The 23,379-nt window shown below is 41.1% G+C and overlaps 1 protein-coding gene across 1 annotated transcript in view; it reads right to left on the bottom strand.

Moving 5' to 3' along the window:
* Positions 1–23,379, bottom strand: part of STS (steroid sulfatase) — a 217,899-nt gene that overhangs the window by 36,783 nt on the left and 157,737 nt on the right. The window contains exons 9-10 of the mRNA XM_059720932.1: positions 20,195–20,354; positions 14,291–14,412 (exon numbers count right to left, since the gene is read on the bottom strand). Coding sequence (XP_059576915.1) covers positions 14,291–14,412; positions 20,195–20,354 — 282 coding nt within the window. The remainder of the gene's footprint in view (positions 1–14,290; positions 14,413–20,194; positions 20,355–23,379) is intronic.

Here is a 23,379-nt window from a genome sequence, read left to right on the forward strand (position 1 = left end):
CCTTTTATATTATCACTGAAACCTGTCAACCTTTCTCTGTTCAATAAGAACATTACTAATTTAGGTCACAATATCTTGAATCCAAGAGACTATATGCTATAGTTACTATTTTTATATGAAGAAAAAGGACTGGTATATGATCACAGAAAAAAAAAATCTGTGTATATAATGTCAGTACCAGAGGCTATTCACTATACTCTTTTACTGGTAGGATGGCTTTATGAAACAAGAGGGTTCCTTAATCAAATTTACCAAAATGGCAAGGATATACTTGTTGTAATCAGAAATCACAGATTTTAAAATAAATTGAAGAAACTTTTGCTTGCTATTTTGGTGTTGTCTCTGGTTTAAATACCATCTCTTTGGCTTTCTGAATATCTAAGGTTGTATGCTAAAAGGATGCATTAAAAGAGTACATTCTCATAGTAAAAAGAATGGTTTCCCTGGCAACAATTATAATCTCACAATATTATAATATTTTCTTTTGAACCGTGCAGTGTTAAAGGAAGTGGTCACTTCCTGGACCAAATGTTTTGACTCATTTGTAAGTAATAAAGATGATTCCTATTGTATAACTGCTGAAGTTATCAAAAGCAATGTGAGTCTTTATGAACTGTGTATAGTGTTCTTTAATTCCTCTGTTCATGTCAGTAAAGCTAAATGGAACACTGTTAATATGAAAAAGTTCTTCAGCAGAACAAGGAAGAGAACGGAAATAATAAGCAGAAACAAGGCACAGGTGAGTGGGTCTATTGTGTTATAAGCAAGTATGACAAACGGATTTGACATTCTACGTATTGAATTACAGGAGCACTCATTCACCGTATGGCTAAGAACAGAATGAACAAATCATCCTCACATCAGTATTATTTCTTCTATAAAAGAAAGTGGGAAAACCAATTCATAAGGCCACAACAGAGGCTTACATTGACTTCATCCTTGCTCTAAACAACAGCAGCAAAACTGATTCATTTTGCTGATTTGTGTAGATGGTTATAACTGAAATTTATCTAAAAATACTTAGAATGACTTCCACGTAGAAAGGTAGTCCTAATTCGTTTTGCTCCAAATGTGTCTCTCCTACAGTAATTAGTGTTTCTAAAACTGCTACTGACACTCTAGTCTTACCTACTATCAGACGCATACATTTGCAAATGAAACAGCAGTTTCAGATGGAGTCCATGGGGTTATGCAGCTGTTTTAAACACAGTGGCTGTGTCTGGACATACAGCGGCATGTGCTTGCAGTGGCACAAATTGTTGTAGCGCACACCCCTGCACATGCCCTTTGTTATGCAACAGGACTAATTGTCCTGTTACTGGCAAATTGCCTCTCCTCCCAGCTCTTCAGTCAGGGAGAGCTGGAGGCTGGGGCCAGAACCGGTGCCGGGCCCAGCAGTCTTAACTGGTGGCCTGGAGCAGCATGGGTACAGGTCAAGCAGTATAGAGGCCTGGCTGGTAGCCATGTCATTGCTCTGGATGGCCCAGCCTCTGTGTGCCAGTGTATACTGGTTGGGTGCATGTTTTATTTTAGCATTTTAACGTTTGCCGTGTGTAGTTTGTGGCACCGCAAAGAGGCTTGTGGCACCACAAACTGCAAACGCTTGCACATCACTAGCCAGTCACTTTTCAATATCAGGATTTACAGTCTTGCTTGCTGCTCTCAGGATATTTTTTCCAAAAGTTTGCCATTCTTTAAATTTATTTATTTATTTTACATTTTCTTTTAATGGTGAATTTTAACTAAATGTAAAATTAAAGTACAATGCTGTGAATAATTTATGACCTTATCAATTAAAATAAAAAGTATAATGTACTATTTCCTGTTAGTCTTGGGGAGCTGGGAAAGCTGCAGACTATCATTTCTATGCACATTTTTATTTTCAGAAATAAATCTGATTTTTCTACTATGTTACACAAAAGGCCAAATTCTGCCCTGACCAGTCATCTCTATTGATTTAAAATGACTCCTGAGAGCAGGTTTTGTTTTAGATTATGCCCTGCAAATTAATCCTATATATTCTTGTTTGGAATCTGCAAACTGTCAAATCTTTCACTCTCATACCTAGATAAATAAACATATCTTTTGGAATCCTATGCAGAAAAGATTGGATGTGGACTCCAGGTTTTGGCACTGACTGCCATACAAACATAAAAAGACATGGGTCTTAATGACACTGGTGGAAGCAATTCTGATTTACTGCAGTTGTTGTCAAAATTCACAAGAAGTACTATTTAAAATCTCAGATTCTGTAATTTGAAAAAAGGGAGGATATATTTCTATTCTTTTACTAGTTATATCTATAAGGCTTCCACTAACTATATCCCTTAGGGTATGTTAGATAAATTTAACGAGGGTTAGGTCGATCTAGCTGCTGACCTGTACAAATGTTTGGGAAGGTTAGATCAAGCAAAAAATGGTTGGCTCAATCTAATTTAGTTCACTGCAGGAGGTGCATTAAATTATATTGGGAAGGGGTTAGACCCAACTACTGAATGTGTATATATGTTCAGAGAGAAGTCCTAGGGCTGAAAAAGCTCAGCTGCTCAATCCCAGCCCCAGGGATGTGTTTTTCCTACCCCCTGCCCCACTCTGACCAGGGTATTTTTAACCCCTGGCTCCTTGGATGGGCAACCATGGACCTGCCAACCTCTCCACCCCATGAACCCATACACCCCGCCCAATCCTGCCCACATCTTTCCTTATGCAATTTACTTAGATCACATTCCCAGTGGGCTCCCAGCACCAGTGAATATCCGCACAAATGGGACCCGACCTATAATCACATGGCTTAAAATAAAACACATGATCATAGATCAGGTCCTGGAAATGTCTGCATGTATGCTTAGTCAAAAGCAGAGTATATTAGAAATTATTTCAAAAGGAATGATTTAATTTACTAATACCATCTGTTCACTGGCTTTTAAACGGAATGTGCTACATAAATAGCAATTTACATCTATCTCTAGTGGTTTTTAAACATTTTAAAGAAAATAACACAATGTAGTTTCAACATTTAAAAGAAAATGGTCTGATAGCTTTCCATCATAAATATATTTACAGTATATATATCAGTTAGAGTTTGTGGCCAAAGTTGTGAAAAGTGACAAGTGATTCTGGATTCCTCTCTGACAGCTGTAGTAGATACACTTTAAAAGGAGAGTCAGATTTGCTGAGTAACCATCCTCTGAAGATCAGCCACCTTTAAAAGTGTCTCTAATGAGGCATCCAAATTGTGGCAACCTTGACTTTTTTCCTTTAAACAAGATTTTAATTACTTTTTATTTTTGAATCATGAGTAATATTTAGACAGAAAAGAAGTGAGGTTGGACTTTTTCTGCCTCATACTATTCACTCTGCATGTGAAATGGGCACAAAAACACCTGAACCAATATATTGAGACACATTCTTAGTGAGAAAAAGCAGCAGCACATGGTAAAAATTAATGGCCACAGAAAAAGAGAATTAAACACATGACATGAGAAGAAAAAAATATAATAGGAAACAGTATTATCAATCCATGGCTAACATACACAAAGAGTAAATTTATAATGAAAGGTTTAATGTTTCATTTATGCTTTTTAAGCAGAGAACTTGACTGTTTTTCCTTTTTCTCTTCGGTTGAGACAGAGAGCAGTGCAGGAGTTTGACATTAGTTTGTTTTTTCTATGTGTCTACGCAGATTAATATTTTTCAGTGAATCTTATGCCTCTTTCTAGAATTGATTTATATTTGAAGGATTCACTGCTTTGATTTTATTGAATATTGCATTTCAGTTTAATTTGCCGTGGAAAGGCTTTTAAGAAAATCTTATCAATATTCACAGTTTTGCTACCTGGAAGCAAAATAATTGTGAAAGGGCAAAAGAGGCAATAAAAATACTGATTTAATTTATAATCTAGTAAAGAAGAAGTTGCTCTATTTCACCCTAGATAAATCAGTAAACACTTTCAGTAAAACAAAATACTATGTTTCTTCCCTTTCCCTGTCATTATATAAAACTAATAGTTTTCATTGTACTGTATTACTGAATGCAGATCTGTCACAGAAAAGGTGAACTGCTGTTAGTACAGTCACCTTGACATTTATCTGTATTTTTATTAATAGTACTAAAATACTATTAGGATTATTATTTCTTTATGATATGTACTGTGTTGCATTGTATCCCAGAATGTTTACAAGGCACATAAGTATTTACTGCAAAGGCTTTGCAATATATTTCCTCTTACACAATCGAGATTTTGCCCACAATGAGAGGAGTTTGAAGGATGCAACACTTCCATACAACCAAAGATACACTCTTTATCTGATGAATGCTCTCCTTATAATTAAGTTGTCATAGCAATGCATTTTTAATAGCACTGATTCATATGCCAGTAAAGTTCCAGAGCTGCAGCTCTTGATATTTTTTCACTGTATTCATTTATGTTAAATTTTAGCTTGAATACTTACAGAAATACCAGACTACTAACACCAGCAGAACAATAGCATATGATCAGAGTTAAATCAGGCTGAAGAATAATCTGACATACACAGTAACCTGAACATTGCATAAGACTTTACATTTCTTAGTTTTTGAAAGAGACAGTAAAGGCAGAAGGCACCCTATCATTGATAATGCTTTCTAAAATGTAAATGTTTAATGATTTAGAATCCTGACCAATTAAGCTAATACCTAATTATGAAAAAGAAAGGTGACATACCAAAAACTATAGTTTTTCAAAGGTGTTGTTTTAATATGTTAGCACTGCTGTACTTGAAGCTGGGCAGCTCCTGGACAGCCTCACTTGGGCAAATATAGCACCTCCCTGAAGCTTTTCAACAGGATATTTATTTTCCTTTTAGCCATCTCCTTTCAGGAAGTCTGGCATCAGGGAACAGCTAACTAATGGAGCAATCAAGAGTTTATTTATCAATACCTGAAACATAGGGAAACCATTACTCCAGGACAAGACCATGAAGAAGCCTTGATCACAGGATCCAGATATTGCCCAAAGGTCTTTGAGGGGTATAACAGCAAACACAATGATTGATTTAATTAAGCCTGCACATCTGCATGTATATGAAAGAGAGGGAATAGAAAAAAAAAAACAAAAACACATGCAAAGACAAAGAGAAGGCTGCAAGGAAGCAAGAGACAAAAGGATCATTTGGAGGATGGCCCTCAAAAAAATTCTGGCACTTCTTTGGGGCAAAGCATCAGCTGAAAAATACCAGGTTCTGGGTACAAATAAAATGACTTTAAGGTAAGAAAAGTTCATGCTTCTACAATGAAACTTATTGCTTCACTGGGTGAAGGAATAAATGCTCTTCATCTATCCTCAGCTGGTAGAAAGATGAAGGGACTATAAGAAGCTGAATAGATTCTTCTCCATCATAGAGAGTAGCTGAAAAGGAGCTACTGTTCTAGCTAGCCTACTACAAGGGCACAGGGAGACTAAGGCCTACTTTGTAGGGTGTGTGTGTGGGGGGCTATGAAATAGAATTGCATCAAGGAAACGTCTGATGATATTTTCCATTTCTTAGGTCACAGGACTCTGAAGGTAGGCTGACCACCTCAAGAAGGGTAACAATGAAAATGTCTCTTTGTGGTACTCAATATTCAGAGTCAAGTTCAAAAAGGGCCAAGTCTTCCCCAACTACTTCATTTTTTCCCATTAAACCTTGGCAGTCCTAATGAACATTAGAAACAGTTAGCAGTTAAGTGTGAATGTGGAAAGGGCAAAACTCTTAAATAACCTGCAAGTTCTCTTCTGCATACACCCATTTGTCAGAGTCTTGTTAATACTACAAGCCCCAAGAAAGGGAGCTTCATAGATTTTATAAACATTAGGGGTGGAAGGGACCTCAGAAGATCATCGAGTCCAGCACCCCACCCAAAGGGCAGGAAGTCAGCTGGGATCATAGGATCCCAGCAAGATAAGCATCCAGTTTTTTTGTGAAGGTGTTCAATGCTTGAACCACCTCCGATGGCAGGCTATTCCAGACCCTGGGAGCTCGAACAGTAAAGAAATTCTTCCTTATGTCCAGCCTGAAATGGTCTTGCAGTAGTTTATAACTGTTTGACCTCATCATCCCTTGGGGCGGTCTGGTGACCCAGATACTGGTGCTCACCCCTGATAAACTTATAGGTGGCCATCAGATCACCCTTGAGCCTGCACTTTTCCAGGCTAAAGAGCCCCATAGCTCTCAGCCTGTCATTGTAAGGTCTGTTTTCCTGACCTCTGATCATGCGTCTGTCTCTTCTCTGGACTCTCTCAAGCTTCTCCACATCCCTTTTGAATTGTGGGGCCCAAAACTGGATGCAGTACTCCAGCTGCGGCCTCACCAAGGCAAAGTACAAGGGGAGAATGACGTCCTGGGATTTGCTCGAGAAGCATCTATGGATGCAAGCAAGCGTTTTTGTCACTTTACTAGCCACAGCATCGCACTGAAGGCTCACGTTCATCTTGTGGTCAATGACGATCCCCAAGTCTCTTTCTTTCATAGTGCTAGCCAGCATAACACTGCCAAGCCTATAAGGATGCTGCAGGTTTTTCCTCCCAAGGTGGAGAACCTTGCATTTTTCGGTGTTAAACACCATCAGGTTCTTGTCCACCCATTTGCTGAGCCTGTCCAGATCAGCCTGGATCGCTCTCCTGTCTTCAGGTGTGGATGCTTTGCCCCAAAGTTTGGTGTCATCAGCGAACTTGGCCAGTCCACTTCTGACTCCAGTGTCCACATTATTAATGAAGAGGTTGAACAATATGGGTCCAAGGACAGAACCTTGGGGGACCCCACTGGTCACAGGACACCATGACAATTGACTTCCATCAGTTACCACCCTCTGGGTCCAACCACGGAGCCAATTCCCCAGCCAGCGGATTGTGGTGGACCTAGAGGCCACAATAGGCCAGTTTCACCAAGAGGTGATCATGGGATACCAGATTGAGGGAGTTTTTGAAATCAAGATTTATGACATCAATCTCTTCTCCCTTGTCCAGGTGATAGGTCACCTGGTTATAAATGGAAATGAGATTGGTCAAGTAAGACCTACCCGCAACAAACCCGTGCAGGCTATCCCTCAGGATGTTGGTGTTGGCCAGTCCATTAAGGATGATCTCTTTAATAAACTTTTCTAAGGCCTTCCCTGGGCCTGTAGTTTGCCAGATCCACTTTCCTCACTTACTTGAAGATAGGCACCACATTAGCCTTATTCCCATCTTCGGGCATTGCACCAGAGCACCATGAGTTCTCAAAGATCTGTGCCAGGGGCTGGGCTATGATGCTTGCCAGCTCCTTGAGTACCCTGGGGTGTAGATTGTAAGGGCCAGCTAACTTGAAGGTGTCCAGCCTCTCAAGGTGTTCCTTCATGAGGTCAGCATTGATGGAGGGTAGGGGATCTCCCTCACCTGCATCTCCCTGTCCTGTACTGGGCATGGGCATCACATGGGACTGATGAAAGACCAATGCAAATCACCCATTCAATAGATTGTTTTTTTCCTGGGAGACAGTTGTCCCATCTGGTTTAGCAGGGGTCTAATGTTGCCCTTGCTTTTCCTCTGGCTCCCCACATACCTGAAAAATGACTTTTTATTGTCCCTGATACTCGAAGCTAGTTGGAGTTCAGTTGCAGCCTTGGCTTTCCTGGTTTGTTCCCTGCAGGACTGGACCAGTTCAGAATATTCCTCCTTGGAGGTGAATCCTGTCCTCCATCTTAGCTGACAAGTTCTAATAAAACAGGAACTGTAGGATCCGTCTCCTAAGTGAGCATCGGACTTAGATGCCAGGTTTAGATAGTGGTCTGGTGAAAATGTGTGAATAAAACTCATAGCAACCCTACATTTCTAAGATAGAAACATTATGGCCATCAATACTGCTGTGATTGTACTAAAGAGAATCTTCATATTTTCGGTTAAAGCTTAACATGTCTCAGTGCAAATCTGATCCATCTTGACAGGTGCTCAGTGGAAATGGCATTCTCCTCACGCTGATTCCCAAAGGCTACAAACACTTCAAGAGACTTCTTAAATGCCTTAGTCATATCAAAATAAAAATTCACAATCAAAACAAAAGTTTAAAAATAGCCAAAGAAAATTTGCCCCCTGGGGAGGGGAAGGGATAAAGGAGAGAACTACACATGCCAGATGCTATTCGCATTGCTCGTAGCTAATAATAAACAATTGGATATTACAGTAGGTGGCTCAGTATAAGAATTTTAATATAAACCAAGAGTATGGGTTAAGAAACATATTGCAGCAAGTTAAAAGAGGGTAGAGACTCTCTGAAGAGCAGCTGTATGCAATGAGTGTAGAAACTCACTGGAATTCCACATATGATGCTACAGGACTGCCTCTCCACTGGACAAATCACCAGATGCTCTATTTGGGTCCCACCTTGCTGTACCCATAAGCTCTTAATATTCTCCAATTCTGTTTCATTTCCTTCTCTCCTTATCTTCCTTTTGCCCCTCTGGATCAATCCTTGGGAAAAGATTATTAATTGTTATAATGGAAGCTCCCCTAGGTCTTCAGAACACTGAAAGATCCAGATTACTTAACCGTGCCCTTTTCTATCTCTAGCAGGGAACATCAGGCCAGGAGACAGGCCAGAGCTGGGACATTGCACCCTGCCCCCGGAAGGCTGCCTGCTGCTGGGGTGGGGACAATGTCCCCCTGCCCTGGCAGCAGGGAGCTCCTGGCCACAACTCCCTAGTCAGGGGCATGTGGCTTGGAAAAAGCTGCATGGTAGGGGCAGGTCCCAGCCCCCTCCCTGACTCACCTGGGGGCAGCTAGCTCACTGCAGCTCACTGCCCCAGTCCTGCAGCTCTTTCCAAGCCCCATACCTCAATCACCTGATTGGGTCACAGGGCTGGGACCTGCCATTGACTGAGACAGTTCCCAGTCCCCACTCCACAATTGCAGGGTGGGAGCTGTAGAGTCTGTTTTCTGCTCAGCTCCATGAGCACAGTGGTGGGTGGGGAACAGTCTGGGGAGTCTGTTCCTTGCTCAGCTCTGTGAGCATGGAGCTGGCGGGGGGAACAGGGTCTCCGCTCCTGCCAGCATGGTGCTCCCTGTGCCAGCTCCACAACTGCAGGGCCAGTGCTGGTAGATCCTTATCTCATAGTCTGAGTCATAAAGATCTCATGAGTCTCCTATGAGTCTCATATAATCATAAAGATCTCCCATCCTCCTGCTCCCCAATCACAATGGCAAAGCAGGGGCTGGGATACAAGTGTCTCCCAGCCCCCATTCCCTAATCACAGTCTTGGAGTGGGGGGCTTGGAGCTCCCTCCTGCTGGGGCAGGGGGACATAGTCGCTTCCCCGTCTTCGGTTGTGGAGCCTGCCCCAGCAGCAGGCAGATCCTGAGGGCAGGGACCAATCTCCCATCCCTGGTACTTGGCTAACTGGGAGCAGATTTACTGCCAGTCAGGTGTCTACATGAGTGCCACTGCACAGGTAAATTGCCAGGGATCCTGGTTTTCTCTGAAAAAACACCCCTCCCCCCCAATTTTGGATTAAAAAAAGTAACCCAAAATCCACATTTTTCCATGATTAAAATGAAACACCACTCATATAGATGAGTGGTGTTTCATTAGAGTGAATGTGTAAAGGCAACCCAAAGGTAAGCCAAAATACACACACACACACACACACACACACACACACACACATTAATTTTCATTTCATTATTTTCACATTTCATTTTAATCAAGGAATTTTATAGATTACTTTTTTAAATCTGAAAATTGGGGATTTTTTTTTTTTTTAAATCAGAGAAAACCAGGATCCCTGGTAATTGCAAGTACATTTTTTACTTGCATTTGCAGGTAGCAACTTTACTCACTACTAGCAAGGTTTACTGTGCAGTAAGCTTGTACACTTGTAGACGCACACGCTCACTGAACAGTAAACTACACTACTGCACAGTAAAGCATTTCATGTAGACGCACCCACTGTCAAGCATAGCTCCCCAGTGATGGGTTCCCTGCTCACTGGCAAATTGAAAAGGCATTTACGACCATGCCCTTTGAAAGACCCCTATCACAAGCTTCCAATATGCCAGAAGTCAGGCAATTGGCACCTGATGACTTTTTTCCTAGATGCAGGAGTTTGGGGATCCAGAAAAAAATCATCAGATCTCAATCATGCAATTAAAATAACATCTGCCAGGGCCCTACTGTGCCAGCCAGGTAGCTGGAAACTGTGCCCATGTTGCTGCCATTTCATCCTCCCCCTTCCACCGTCCCCTATCACCTCCCAGCTGCAGTGCAAAAACAGAAGCAGCATAAATGCAGCTTCCAGCTGCCTGGCCCTGGCACAGATCACCACTGGCTGAAAAGGTGTAGATGCAGGGAAAATCCTGCACTGTGGAAGCCACTTGGCCTGTGTCAGATTACAGCTGGATTGTTCTGGCCTCCTGGCTTGAAAAGATTGGCAGTCACTATCATAGACAGTCATCCTTTCTCCTTTTTCAAATGTAGAGGTCATCTCCAATCTGGTGCTCAGTCACTGTATACCACTATTCAGGACTTACAGTCCTTTACTGACAGGTAAACTAGCATAATATCTGAGTACATATAATGGGTATTTTGAATGCTTACAGTAGGTATAATTGGAATGTCTTGGAATCTCCACGGGACAATCTTTACAACGTTTTTTCCTTGGGCATTATATTGTATGTTCTTTCTTTTGAACATATTACGTTACTGCTAGCCATTATGGGCACTGCAAAGTTTAAGGGTATTCAGCATGTTTTTCTACTCAAGGTATGAAATGGAAAGATAAGGAAAGGAAAACTTTTTATTCTTGCATGAAATTGTAATGTATTATACATTTTGGTAAGCACAGACAATTAAAAAGGCAAGGTAAATAAATTGAGGTACCCAAAATTAATAAATTAGTTTTTTGTTTTCTAGCCTTTCTTAATAAACCAGTTGCATATGAACTGATTCCCATTCTTTAATAAATGTTGAAGTCCAGTGAGTAAACTTTTGCCACAATATGTCATTGCTTTTATTACCTTGTAGAAGGGTAAAAAGCTTCATCTATTTCCAGTTAAATGATTGGATTAATCAGCACTCATGAAAATATAAAACATATTTCTATCACTGTTGTATTCACATATACATATTAAGAATACCATGCAAAAGTAATAAGAAAACCAAGAATTGTGTATGAAGTTGCTGCTCAGAAAAGTTAGTTAAGTTTGATGAGGGACATTAAAGAGCAACAGCTAATGAGCAATGTAATGAATTTTGAACATATCAGGTGCTTCTTACAGCAGGGTACTGTAGAGAGAAACTGAGAAATCAGGAGTGAGGAAAATAACAATAATACCAGACACATTTTGCTATACAAATGCCTTTAGCAATCCTGATAACATCGGATGCATACAAGAGCACATAGCTATGGAGTATCTCTCTACAACAGTAACTTGTTGCAATGAGATAAGCTATGTGGAAGACCTTTGAGTATCTTGATCAAAAATCTTTAGCAATACAGTTTTATTGTCTCCACAGAAAAGGCATTTATGAAGACCTGGGCTTGGAGAAGAATGGCAGAAATGACAAGCGAACACTCTCCAAAGACTTATACTAAAAGCAGCAGAGATAAAGCCTGCCTGACAAAAATGCAGTCAGTACCATTGCATACAAAGCATTGCATTACAAAAAGATTGTGACTGGCCTTTTCTGCTATGCAGGTTAGAGAGTGGATGCAGAGAGAATGGTAGCCTAAACTGGATTTCCTGCATTCTGTTAAGTTGTGGACCTGCCAAGTCCCCACAGAGGTCAGAGAAGAAGTAGGCCTGTACTCTACCCCTCATCATCCACCTCTTCTGTCCTATGAAGGCTACAAAAACAGCTAGCTGCTCCAGAGCAGTAAGTACTACCCTACAAGGGCTGCATCTACACAAGACACTTTCTGTGCAGTAGCTCCTTACTACTACACGATAGTGTTATGTGGCACAAACCATGATGTGACATTACTGCATAGTAGGGCTTTGCAAAACAGCAGCATTCGAGGGAACACTTTCGTTTCAAGTTTTGTTTCATTTCGAAAGCACTGTTCCATTCCATCAAAATTATTTCTCTGTTTTGATGTTTTGATTGGGCTGTGATTGGACTGGGGAAGGGAACTCAGCCCAGCCCAGCTGGGGAAAGGAACTTGGGAGGAGGAAGGGAACTCAGCTGGGCTGAGTTCCCCAGCCTGATCGCAGCGCTGGGGAGGGGAAGTGAGTCAGGCTGAGTTCCCTTTCCCAGCCCTATAGCAGCGCTGGAACCCAGCACTGCAACTCAGCCTGGTGGTGAGAGGCAGAGCATAGTGCCGGTTCTGCCCAACTTCCAACACCGGGCTGAGCTCCATGGGGCTGGCGGAGCCAACTGGAGCACAGCCCAGTGGCGGGACATCAGTAGAGTTGGCACTGTGCTTTCATCGGCTCTGCCAGCCCCACCGAACGCAGCCTGGCCATAGGAGGGGGGGAGAGCCAGATCTGTGCTCCCTGCCAGACTGAGCCACATGGGGCTGAGGAGCCAATTGGGAATGCAGCCCTGGTTCTCCCCAGTCTCCCAGCACCTGGCTGGCTCCTTCGAAACTTGAAACATTTTGAAACTTTAAAAATGTTTCGACTGCCCTCATTTTGTTTTGAGGCTGTTTCAAAGCCCTTTGTTTCATTTCAATTTTGCTGTTTTGAGCTCAAAATGAGTCAAAACAGTGTCAAAACAATACAGCCAGTGAAATTTCACATGGCCCTACTGCACCGTAGTAACAAGCTACAATGCAGTCAGTGTCACTAGAAAGCCATGCCAGGACACTACTGCCCAGTAGCTGCATAGTCATTTAATACGTGGGTATGCAAGTACTAAATGACTGCACGGTAACTATAGCCAGTAAGGAGTAATGAGTGATATACCTTTGAATGTCTGGGTTTTCTGGGAATTCCCTCTCTATACTTCCCATGTAGGGAGGAGAGTTGTACCTTATGCTGTATAAGGAGTGCAGTGCACAAATAATTATATCCTTAGACTGCAGCATTGTGCAACACAATACTCTTTGGTGACATGGTCATATGCTATTTCTCAAATCGAAAATTGCTCACATTAGTCTCAGAAATTCTTATTTAGACATGTAACATCTTAAAACCTCTTTACCATGCTTTAATTCTGTAGGATTTTCATCCTATTATCCAGTCTAGTGGGAAGCACTGGATAGTAGCATAGTTAAGGCAGAGGTTGTAGAATAGGGCACCATCCATGGTGCCAAGTTGGGGCAGGGTCACAAAAATTGCAGCTGCTGAGCTGTCAACCCAGCCACTTTGTGCTGCCCAGGGATGCCATCCTGTGTTACCGAGGGAGCAGAAATGCAACCATGTCTGGGTATACCTCTGGCACTGGATATGGCTCTGAATGTCTGGATAATTAGTCATACCAAAGGTCTAAAATATGCGAACTTTGTCAATCACTGACTTAATCCTTTGCTCCCCACAAGATAAAAAACCAACATATGCTTAATGGCATTGCATTTGATACCATGTACATGGTGATGACCACCCTAAAAGTTTTTCTCATGTCAGTGTTCTGTAGCCTGTTTGTGATATACCACTGTATCAGTTAAAATGGAACAAGTATAGGAACAGCCACTTTCAGTGCAGGAATTTTTATAGGACAGAATATGTTGATGTTGTATGATAGGTGCCACCATGAAAATTAGGCTATTAGATTAAATGAAACAGATCAGTGGGCAATGTTTTGTTCTGTGGTTTTCAGAACAAAATTAGAGTATTCATAAAAGCATGAAAAAGTCTCATGTAAGGTTGTAATGATTCATTTGGAATTTGGGACATCATCTCACTGGTGCCTTTTTTTTTTTTACTTTGCTACTTTCAATAAAAATGCCAAGTTGGCATAATACCCAGGCACCTAGTCAGCAAACATTCCTATTTGCTGTAAACTTTAGAAAAGAGTTAAGACCTGGCCATGACTTAAAAAAAAACCAAAAAAAACGCAGCATGTAATAAAGACTCTGACCCAAACAAAAAAATGAAATGATGTGTTTAAATAATATAAATCTCATCACTGTACTGATCTACAATTTTGTTGTATAGCATCAAATTAATGTCAAATAATACATTGGTTCTATGGATGGGTGTGTTTCCTGGATCAAAGAAAGCTATAAAAAGAAGAGATACATAGCTGCTGGTACTTTAAGAAATTTATTTGTAATCATAGCCTAAGGCTTTTTCCTGATCCTTTTCAAGTTGCAATAAAAATTATATGAAATATTTAAAATGTGAACAGGCAAATTTACTTACTGTTTCCTGGATGCCAGCGTACTGCATTTAAATATGCATTACAGTAATGGAAGAGAAATTCATGCTTGGATTGGATAATTTTGCCTTGAAGCAAGGGCATCAGATCATGTCCATCAATAATTCTGAATAAGAAAACATTTCAAAGTCAGGGTAAATAACTCAAACCTTCCCTGCCTGGGAAGCAGCTATAACCATGCATTTCCATTTCTTAATAAACACAAACTCCATTCTACCTGAAAGCTAGAGCATGCCTTCCTTTTATGTCCTAAGGGACCACAACAAATTGACAAATTTGGAGCAAAACCTTTGGGTACTTTTCTCCCTTGATTGTCTGCATTATTTAAAGGGTCGTTAATTTTGCATTCTGCTTTTTAAGAATGATTAGCTTCCATACCCTGTTCTCTCTATTTTTGGTTTGGGAAGCCTATATGAAGTCCATATAAGGAAATTATTGTAGCAGGAGCTGCCAGGTACAGAAACACATAGATCTACTACAGCAGCTTGAACACATAGCTTTGCTATGATAGCTCATGTGATAGCTCAAGTACAGTACATTAAATTTCCACTGCATTCATAGACTCTGCTCTGCCAGTTATGGCTGAGAACATTCACTGAAGACAACAACAAAAACTTTAAGGCTCTAGCTAAGGATATTTACACATGCTGGAGCTAAACACAGATTCAGTCATACCAAATTTTAAATAAATAGTTTCCTGACTATATATTTGCTTCATATTCACTATATGTACAAAACTTCTAATGGCTGTTGGACATTTTTGGTGATTCTTTGAAGAGACCAATCTATTTAGAAGGAAATAGAGTTACATAATCAGCTAAGCTGGATGTTTCCATTAATTAAGACATCAGTTGGTTAAAATGAACTGACAGGAAAAAAAAAATCACAAGTTACAGTTTTGACATGGTGTGAATTACAAATTTTATAACAGTTTTTAGAGATTTATTCATGCCAGCTAGGTTGTTATACTTTAAAGCATTTTGAAAGACATCCTAGAAAAACAATTTTTGAAAGTTCAAACTTTTAATCATTCAAGTTATGTTTAATTATCATATAAATTCCTTTCCCAAATATTGTAACTAACGCTTGTAAAAAATGTGAAACAGATACTAGTTGGAAAACTAAAATGATAAGCCAGAGGCAGATATGAAAGATTTCCAAGAGTACATAATATAGCACTGTCACCCTTCATCCCAACCAATGGGTAGGGGGAAAATGCTGGAACTTCAAGTCAAGGGCAATTTTGTCTTTTCAAAGCTCTTCCACCTTTTAGCCAAATAGCTTAACAGTGATAGCATTTAGCTAGTAACTGGAACACATAGATTCTAGGTCCTGTGCCTGGACGCGTTGGCGATGCATAGGGGTGCAAGTAGGTACACGTCTATATCCTGAGCTTGGCAGTGCAACCCCTGGAAAAAGGCACCGCCTACACTGCCGGCGGCACCTGCGGGTGATCACCGCTCAGCATTCCCTCGCCCTCACCACTGACACTCCCGGTGGCATCTGCAGGTGGTCCCCAATCGCCGATGGCATCTGTGGGTGGTCTCCAGCTGCTGGTCAGCACTCACCACCCTGCCCCAGCCGCTGACAGCACTGTGGCTGCCTGTAGGAGCTCACCGCTTGCCACCACCATGCTCCCACCGCCGACAGCACTGCCACCACCTGTGAGACCTCATTGTGCCCCCCCCAGGCTCCAAGGGCATGCGGTGGTCATGCCTGGAGGTGGTTTAAACCTGAGAGTTCAACTTCTCAACAAAATGTCCTAACCTTCAGGCTATGGATAAGGCATTATGCAGCCCATTCTTCAGCCTTCTTCTTGAAGGTGGCTCACTGGTTAACCAGGAGGGAAAAATAACTAGGGCTGGAAAGAAGATGGCAAGCCAGGAGGAGGATGGCTCCATAAGATGGATGTTGCACAGGAAGGGGAAAAACTCTATAGTGGTTCTACAGTGGGTCCCTGTCTTGCCCTGGGATAGAACCTATCCTAATGCCATTTATAAAATTATGACTACTAAATGCATGATGCAACTTCAACCAAAAAGCTGTCTGAGATATCATAGTCTAGAATCTGGTGTGCTGGCTCAGCCCTGTCTACTAGATCTGACCACAGAGTGACTCCATATGCTGTCCTGACCCCACAGGCCAGTGCAATTCAAATGTGGAACCAATATTGTCCAACATGAGGGACTCCCCATGGAAGTCCCAGGGGGTTTAGGGCCTCTGGGAGTGGGTACAGAAGAAGAGGTATATTGATTTTATCTAAGCAGATTCACTTTTGATTTAACATGCCCCAAATGAACACTTGCTGCCAGGCTGGTATTTCTCTAGAGCTTTAGTGGTGATCCTTCTTACAGGTGATAACTAAATTTAGGAATGGACAAAACAGCTTTGGAACTATGTATTCTCATTAATAACAAATCAAAAGACAGGTTCAGAATAGTGACAGGGCCATGATACAATAAAATCCTCCTCTCCTAACCAAGAGAAGTGACAATAGAACATACATTGCATGTCTACATGTGACACTATGTCGCTGTAGAAACATGCTATGGCAATGTAGGGTTGATGGGCAAAAACGGTGATGCTGCAGCTCTGTTGCCATAGCAACTCATTATAGCGCACTGCTATGACGATGTATCAACTAAAAATAACTGCGTGTGTGGCCAGCACAGAGCCTTACAGACTATTACTGAGCCATAATTTTGTACTTCCAAAAGGAAGTACTAAATGATGGCACAGTAACAATGCCGCCATATGGCCTCGTGTAGATGTGCCCACAGTTTAGAACATTTAGGGCATCAAAAGATTTCAAAGCTTTGAATTAGAAATAGTTAAAGTACCCTAGAAGTGATAATGTATTAGCCCTTTTATGCTTTAACCAAGGAAAACATTAGAGGACTTTAAATCCCAGCGATGTTACAGGATCTGGTAGATCTGTTTTACTCTAAGGCATTTTACTTTTTATTCACATATCTTTAACAACACCTTACTTAGCCAGCTAATGATCCCAAGGCTATTTTATGCAAATAGAAAAATATTTTAATGATTTTTTTTCTCTTATTCTCTTTAGAAAAAAATTAAGCTAAAAATAAAAATTAAATTATCAAATACAGAAATGACTCAAGATCTATGTTCAGCAAAACCTAGGTTGTCAAAGGTATCAAAGGAAAATTTATCTGCTCTAAAAGGTAGAGACTTCAAATGATATCTTTGTTCAGAATTTTTTAACTCACAATGTTTGGAGGGACAGTATTTATATAGGTACAATTCCTGAGATATTTAGGTAAGTATGACTGAACCATAAGGATGGCCTAAGGATAGAGAGAATGTGGGCAAAAAGGAAATTGCAATTTTAACAGGTGGAAGAAAAAATAAAGGAACTCGCTTGGAAGAGAATGAATTTTCTATGTAGAAAATTCAGGCTCATTAAAAGCACTTCCCCGTGCACATCTACACGGCACCCCCATTGGGAACAAATTGAGCCCAACAGGACAGGCTGACTCTAGGGCTGCTTCTGCCCTGTTCTGCCTCCCTGCAGCAGCCAGGGGGAGCTCCAGGCTTCCCCACATGTCAGCCCCAGGCAGGCAGGGGGTATAGGGACTTATCCCCAAGCTCTGGAGGGCAGGGGGGAAGTAGGGAAAGGAGGGGAGCAGTCCCAGCTCAGCAGGCAGCTCCATTACAGGCAGGGGAGGAGATTGGGCTGGCCCTGAGTGAGATGGGAGGAGCTGTCCCAGATTTTGGGTGTTGTCTCCCTGCCCCATGGAGATCAGGACCCATCCCAATCTCCACATGGGTGGCTTGCAGTGTCCTTATGAACCAGGACAGCTCTCACTGACCTCTGTTGCCCCCTGCTGCCTAGGTTGATTGGGAGCAATTTGCTCCTGGTCAGCATCTACATGTGTGGTATGGCACATTAGTTAATGTGCTGTTTTTCTAGTACCTGTATCTACTAGCATTAGCATTAAACAAATACAGTGTGTAGTAACTGATGCACATATGTACGTGGTAATGCTTTACTAAATAGTGTCTTGTGTAGATGCACCCGTTGAGTAGGAGCAGAGGTGGAGAGAGAGACTAACTGGGTGGTTTATTGGGTTCCAAGTCTTCTCGACAACAGGTGAAGTAGGACTGACATATATAGAACCAGAACTATTCAAGCTGCTCACTGCTCAAGGACAAAAGCCTGACACTTCCAACTATTCCTTCTGCCGAGGAGAAACGAAGGACACATCCACCAATGGATGACATCCCTTGGAAGATTCTGTGAAAAACATCAAACCGCTAATCATTGCATCACCGTTCCTGGCACTCTCTGCTGAGGAGGTTAATTGGGAGCACAAGGTTGTCCCCCTCTACAACTCAAGAGTTCTGTATATCTGTATACAGATATATCCATAAGCATATTTGTTTCTTGGCTATGGATCTGCTTGGGGATATAGAGTCCTTTTTGATGTATTTATTCCCTTGTTCTTATGGTCTTCCATAGGCCATGCTGTAGTATATAAAATAATATGATGTCACTTTACTACATAATAGCAACACTGGGAGCGGTGATCAGCTAGAGATGCTCCCATGAAACATTTCAATGTCCACAAAACTGTATTCTCTGACAGGAAAATGTTCTTCTGAAAAATTTTCAGGCTGTTCTACTTAAAACCCACTAAATTGCTTGTCTAAATGATTTCCCTCAGGACTAAATTTTGTCTCAGTTATGCCACTGCAAAATCTAGAATAACACCATGAAAGTCAATGTTTTACTCCTATATAATTTAGATCAAAATGTTTTTCTTAGTAGTAACTTTCACATATTTAGAATACTCTGCAGAAAGTACTATTTCCTTTTATCTGTTGTTTTTTTTTTTTACCAGTTGATATAAATTAATTGAATGTCCCCTTGCTCTTGTTCTATGAGACTAGAAGAGGTAGATTTTTTTCTTACTGAATTACTCATTATTTTCTATGATTTATCAAAATATCTTTTTTTTTCTGAGAAAGAGAAAGCAGTGAGGGTTAGAAGCAGATAATAGGAGAATGATCTAGAACTTAAGCTCAGATCTGAGTTGATTAATAAACCTTAGTTTTTATTTACCATCATTTTCAAAACTCTTTTGAATGAAAGTCTGCACCCACTATTTTCATTTAACAGATTGGGAGACAGATACAGAGGGACAAAACTCTTGTTGACTTAGGTGATGGAGGGTTCTGGGGGGATGAAACTATAACTGGCAAAAAGGAGAGATAAAGTGCAAAGTAGTTAAGGGTGGAATCATATGTCCCTTTGCTTGTCTAAATGGCAGGTTATTAGGCAAGGCCAAAAATGCCACTTACACACAGCTATTTCCTTGGCAGGGTAGACACACAAGCATGTATGAGACTGGGCATAACATAGACTGCATGCGTAGACTGGGCATAAACAATAGGCTATAACCTGGCTAGGCATTGTTGTAACATGCACTGATCTCTAAAGTATTAACATTTTGGAGGTTAGAAACCCATGACTAGCAGGTATCAGACTCAGGTAGAGGAAGCAGCCCCTTTCATAGTTTAGCCCCCTCCCCCCCCCCCCCAAATGCCAGGAAGACAGCTAAGAAACTACCTCTTAGATATGAAAAGGAAACCCCCCCTGTTTCCATTTTAAATCCAACTAATATGAACTCCTTCAAAAAAGACATTTCTTAAGGTTTCATTGTCTTCACATATGTTTCCATAAACACTTCATAATGATATTATGAAAAAGAAATATTTTACTATTGTAAACAGAGGCAAAGTCATGACATATGAAATTCAGTCTTTCCCCACATATATCCCAACCAAATTAAAATAAAGGTGCCAAAAAGCAGAAAATAACTATAAAAGTGTCCATGAACAAGAGAGACAATATGCACTACCTGTCTGTAGGCACGTGTGCCCCTGCAAGGTTAACGACTGTTGGGAATATATCCATGTTACTTGTTGGCTCGTGAATATGGGCACCATGCGGTATCACCCCAGGCCAGTGGAGAAGACCAGGCACACGGATACCTCCTTCCCAGTTTGTAGACTTTCCACCTGAAAGAATGAAAATGTATCTTCTGCAGAAAATCATTTCCTCTTCAGGCACCATCTTTTTGATGGCTGAGGAATAAACCCTCAGAAAACTTGTGTGATATTTCATTACAATCAGTACAATATAGTTCAGCATGTAGAAAAAAGTCTGTTTTATTTATATTATTTGATCCTGAAATTAAATGCATCAGGAAGGAAAATACAATAGTAATTTCAGTAGTTTTTGGATGGCCCAGATATCTTTTTTTTTAAACCAACAATAATTAACATCCAGTCAACATCCAAGTATCAGCCTAAGTATATTCAACAAACTTATTACAAATATACTTTTCCTTCTTTTTGATTCTATGCCACCCATCACTGTCCCGCTGATGCAGATCTTTCTATTGACATGAAAACAAAGCATGTGTTTATTCTAGTGATGACATTATTTAATATAATGTCACTGACAACTCTATATGAAAAGGTATCACAAATATATGTTTAACTACTTATGTGGTACTGTGGAGATGCACAGTGCTCCAGAATGTTTTAAAAATACATTCTATTTAAATCAATTAAAAAAATATCCTGCCCCTTATTATGCAATAGTCTGGTTCTGTTTTCATTATGTCAGTGGCAAAATTCCGAAGTGCCATGTTGAGTATCATGAGTTATTTCATGGAGGCAATTGGTAGGTGTTTACTTGAAACAAATAAAGCAGATCAACTCATGCTCTCACAATAACTGGCTTTACAGATATCCAAAAAGGTTAGATTTATAAATAAAGGTTCAATATTTTAGATACAGTGGGGGTGGGAGGAGGGGTAGGGAAGAGGGAAGGAGAGTGTATATACTGGTTTAAATGTCATAGCCCTTAATCAAGCTTAAACTTACCCATTTTGGTAATAAGTTAATAATATACTCTGAATTTGGGCTCCAGCTTTCTGCCACACCAACATTCCTGGGATGCATAATATTCCATGAAAAGAACATAACATTTACCCAATGAGATAACTACAGTATTGGATTAATCATAATCAGGGATTGCCATGTTTTATAATAGTTTGGGAACCCTAGAGGATCTTTGCTCAGATGTAGAGAGTGAAGCAGTTAATGTTTCATGATAATCCTCATAAATAGAGGAGACACATTTTTTATCCTAGATTTACACAATCACTTCCTGAAGATCATCTATTCCTCTCTGAACACAACTGGCAGCCCAAGATTAGAGGTCATAAGAATAAAACATTCAAAAATCTCTAAAGCAAACTGTCCCATTAAGATCTATATTCTTGCCCTTCAGGGAATCAATTTTCCTCTTCACATGATCTAGTGAGAACCTCCGTTCTGATTTTCTCTGGAAAGATAAATAAGGTGTGGAAAATTAAAAGGATGGAAGAAGGACATAGGACGCTACCTGTCTTTAACCAAAGGAAAATGAGTGTCACATACAGAAGCAGCCTACTAAATCAGCATGCCAACATACGTGGCAATGTGGTGAAGAGTCCAGATTCCTAGTATACCCATGCAATTAATTGGAAGCAATACACTCCAATGCATCTCTCACAAGGTTTATTGCTCCTAGGTGCCACATTTATATGTGCATCCAGGACTGCAACACGTTGAACCAGGTTGAAGCAGCCCCAGCTGGAAGGGGTGCTTGCCACATATGAAAACTGTGAAAGCTTGGGCAGTGTCTCTTGCACAAAAATGCAAGACAATGGCTGGGGCAAAACTGAGTTGTGGTAACAAGACTGCCACAAGAATATCAAACTCTTCTAATGCCTTGCAACACATTAGGCATTGAGACAGTGGAGTGCTTGCAGTACCTGATGCCAGACCCATGCCATAAGATAATAACAGTCATCATAATAGGCTTCAACCTTCTACCACACCTAAGCCTAAAAAAATAAGTGATGGTTAAAAATACTGTCAGAGACCTCACATGCTCATCACATGTGTGTAATTAAGAAAGCCAAAGAAAAAAAGCTGAGCCAGTAAAGGCAAGGAAACTACCAATGCATTTCATAGACATTCAGGCTGGAAGGGACCCCGGAGGATCACTGAGTCCAGTCCCCTGCCCCAGGGGCAGGAAGTCAGCTGGGCTCATAGGATTCAAGCAAGATAAACATCCTACTTTCTCTTGAAGGTGTTCAAAGTAGGTGCTTGAACCACCTCTGATGGCAGGCAATTCCAGACTTTGGGGGCTCGGACAGTAAAGAAGTTCTTCCTTATGTCCAGCCTGAAATGGTCTTGGAGGAGTTTATAACTGTTCGACCTTGTCATCCCTTGGGGTGCTCTGGTGAACAAACATTCCCCCAGATCCTGGTGAACACGCCTTATAAACTTATAGGTGGCCATCAGATTGTCCCTGAGCCTGCACTTTTCCACACTGAAGAGTCCCATGGCTCTCAGCTTCTCATCATAAGGTCTGTTTTCCTGACCTCTGATCATGTGTATGGCTGTCCTCTGCACTCTCTCAAGTTTCTCCACGTACTTTTTGAATTGTGGAGCCCAAAACTGGATGCAATATTCCAGCTGCGGCCTCACCAAGGCCAAGTACAATGGGAGAATGGCGTCCCGGGATTTGCTTCAGAAGTATCTGTGGATGCAGGTGAGCATTTTGCTCGCTTTACTAGATGCAGCATCACACTGAAGGCTCATGTTCATCTTGTGGTCAACCATGACCCCCAAGTCCATTTAATCTGTAGTGCTAACCAGCGTAGCACTGCCGAGCCTATAAGCATGCTGCAGGTTTTTCCACCCAAGGTGGAGAACCTTGCATTTTTCGGTGTTGAACACCATCAGGTTCTCATCTGCCCATTTCATGAGCCTGTCAAGATCTACCTGAATCACCCTCCTGTCCTCAGGTGTGAATGCTTTAACCCAGAGTTTGGGTCGGCAAACTTGTCCGCTTCTGACACCAATGTCCACATCACTGATGAAGATGTTAAATGGTATAGGCCCTAGGACAGAGGCTTGAGGGAGTCACAGGGCACCATGATGATTGACTTCTGTCAACCACCACCCTCTGGGTCCTATCCTG

This window comes from Alligator mississippiensis, chromosome 1 (genome assembly GCF_030867095.1).
Source record: "Alligator mississippiensis isolate rAllMis1 chromosome 1, rAllMis1, whole genome shotgun sequence".
Lineage (NCBI taxonomy): Eukaryota > Metazoa > Chordata > Crocodylia > Alligatoridae > Alligator > Alligator mississippiensis.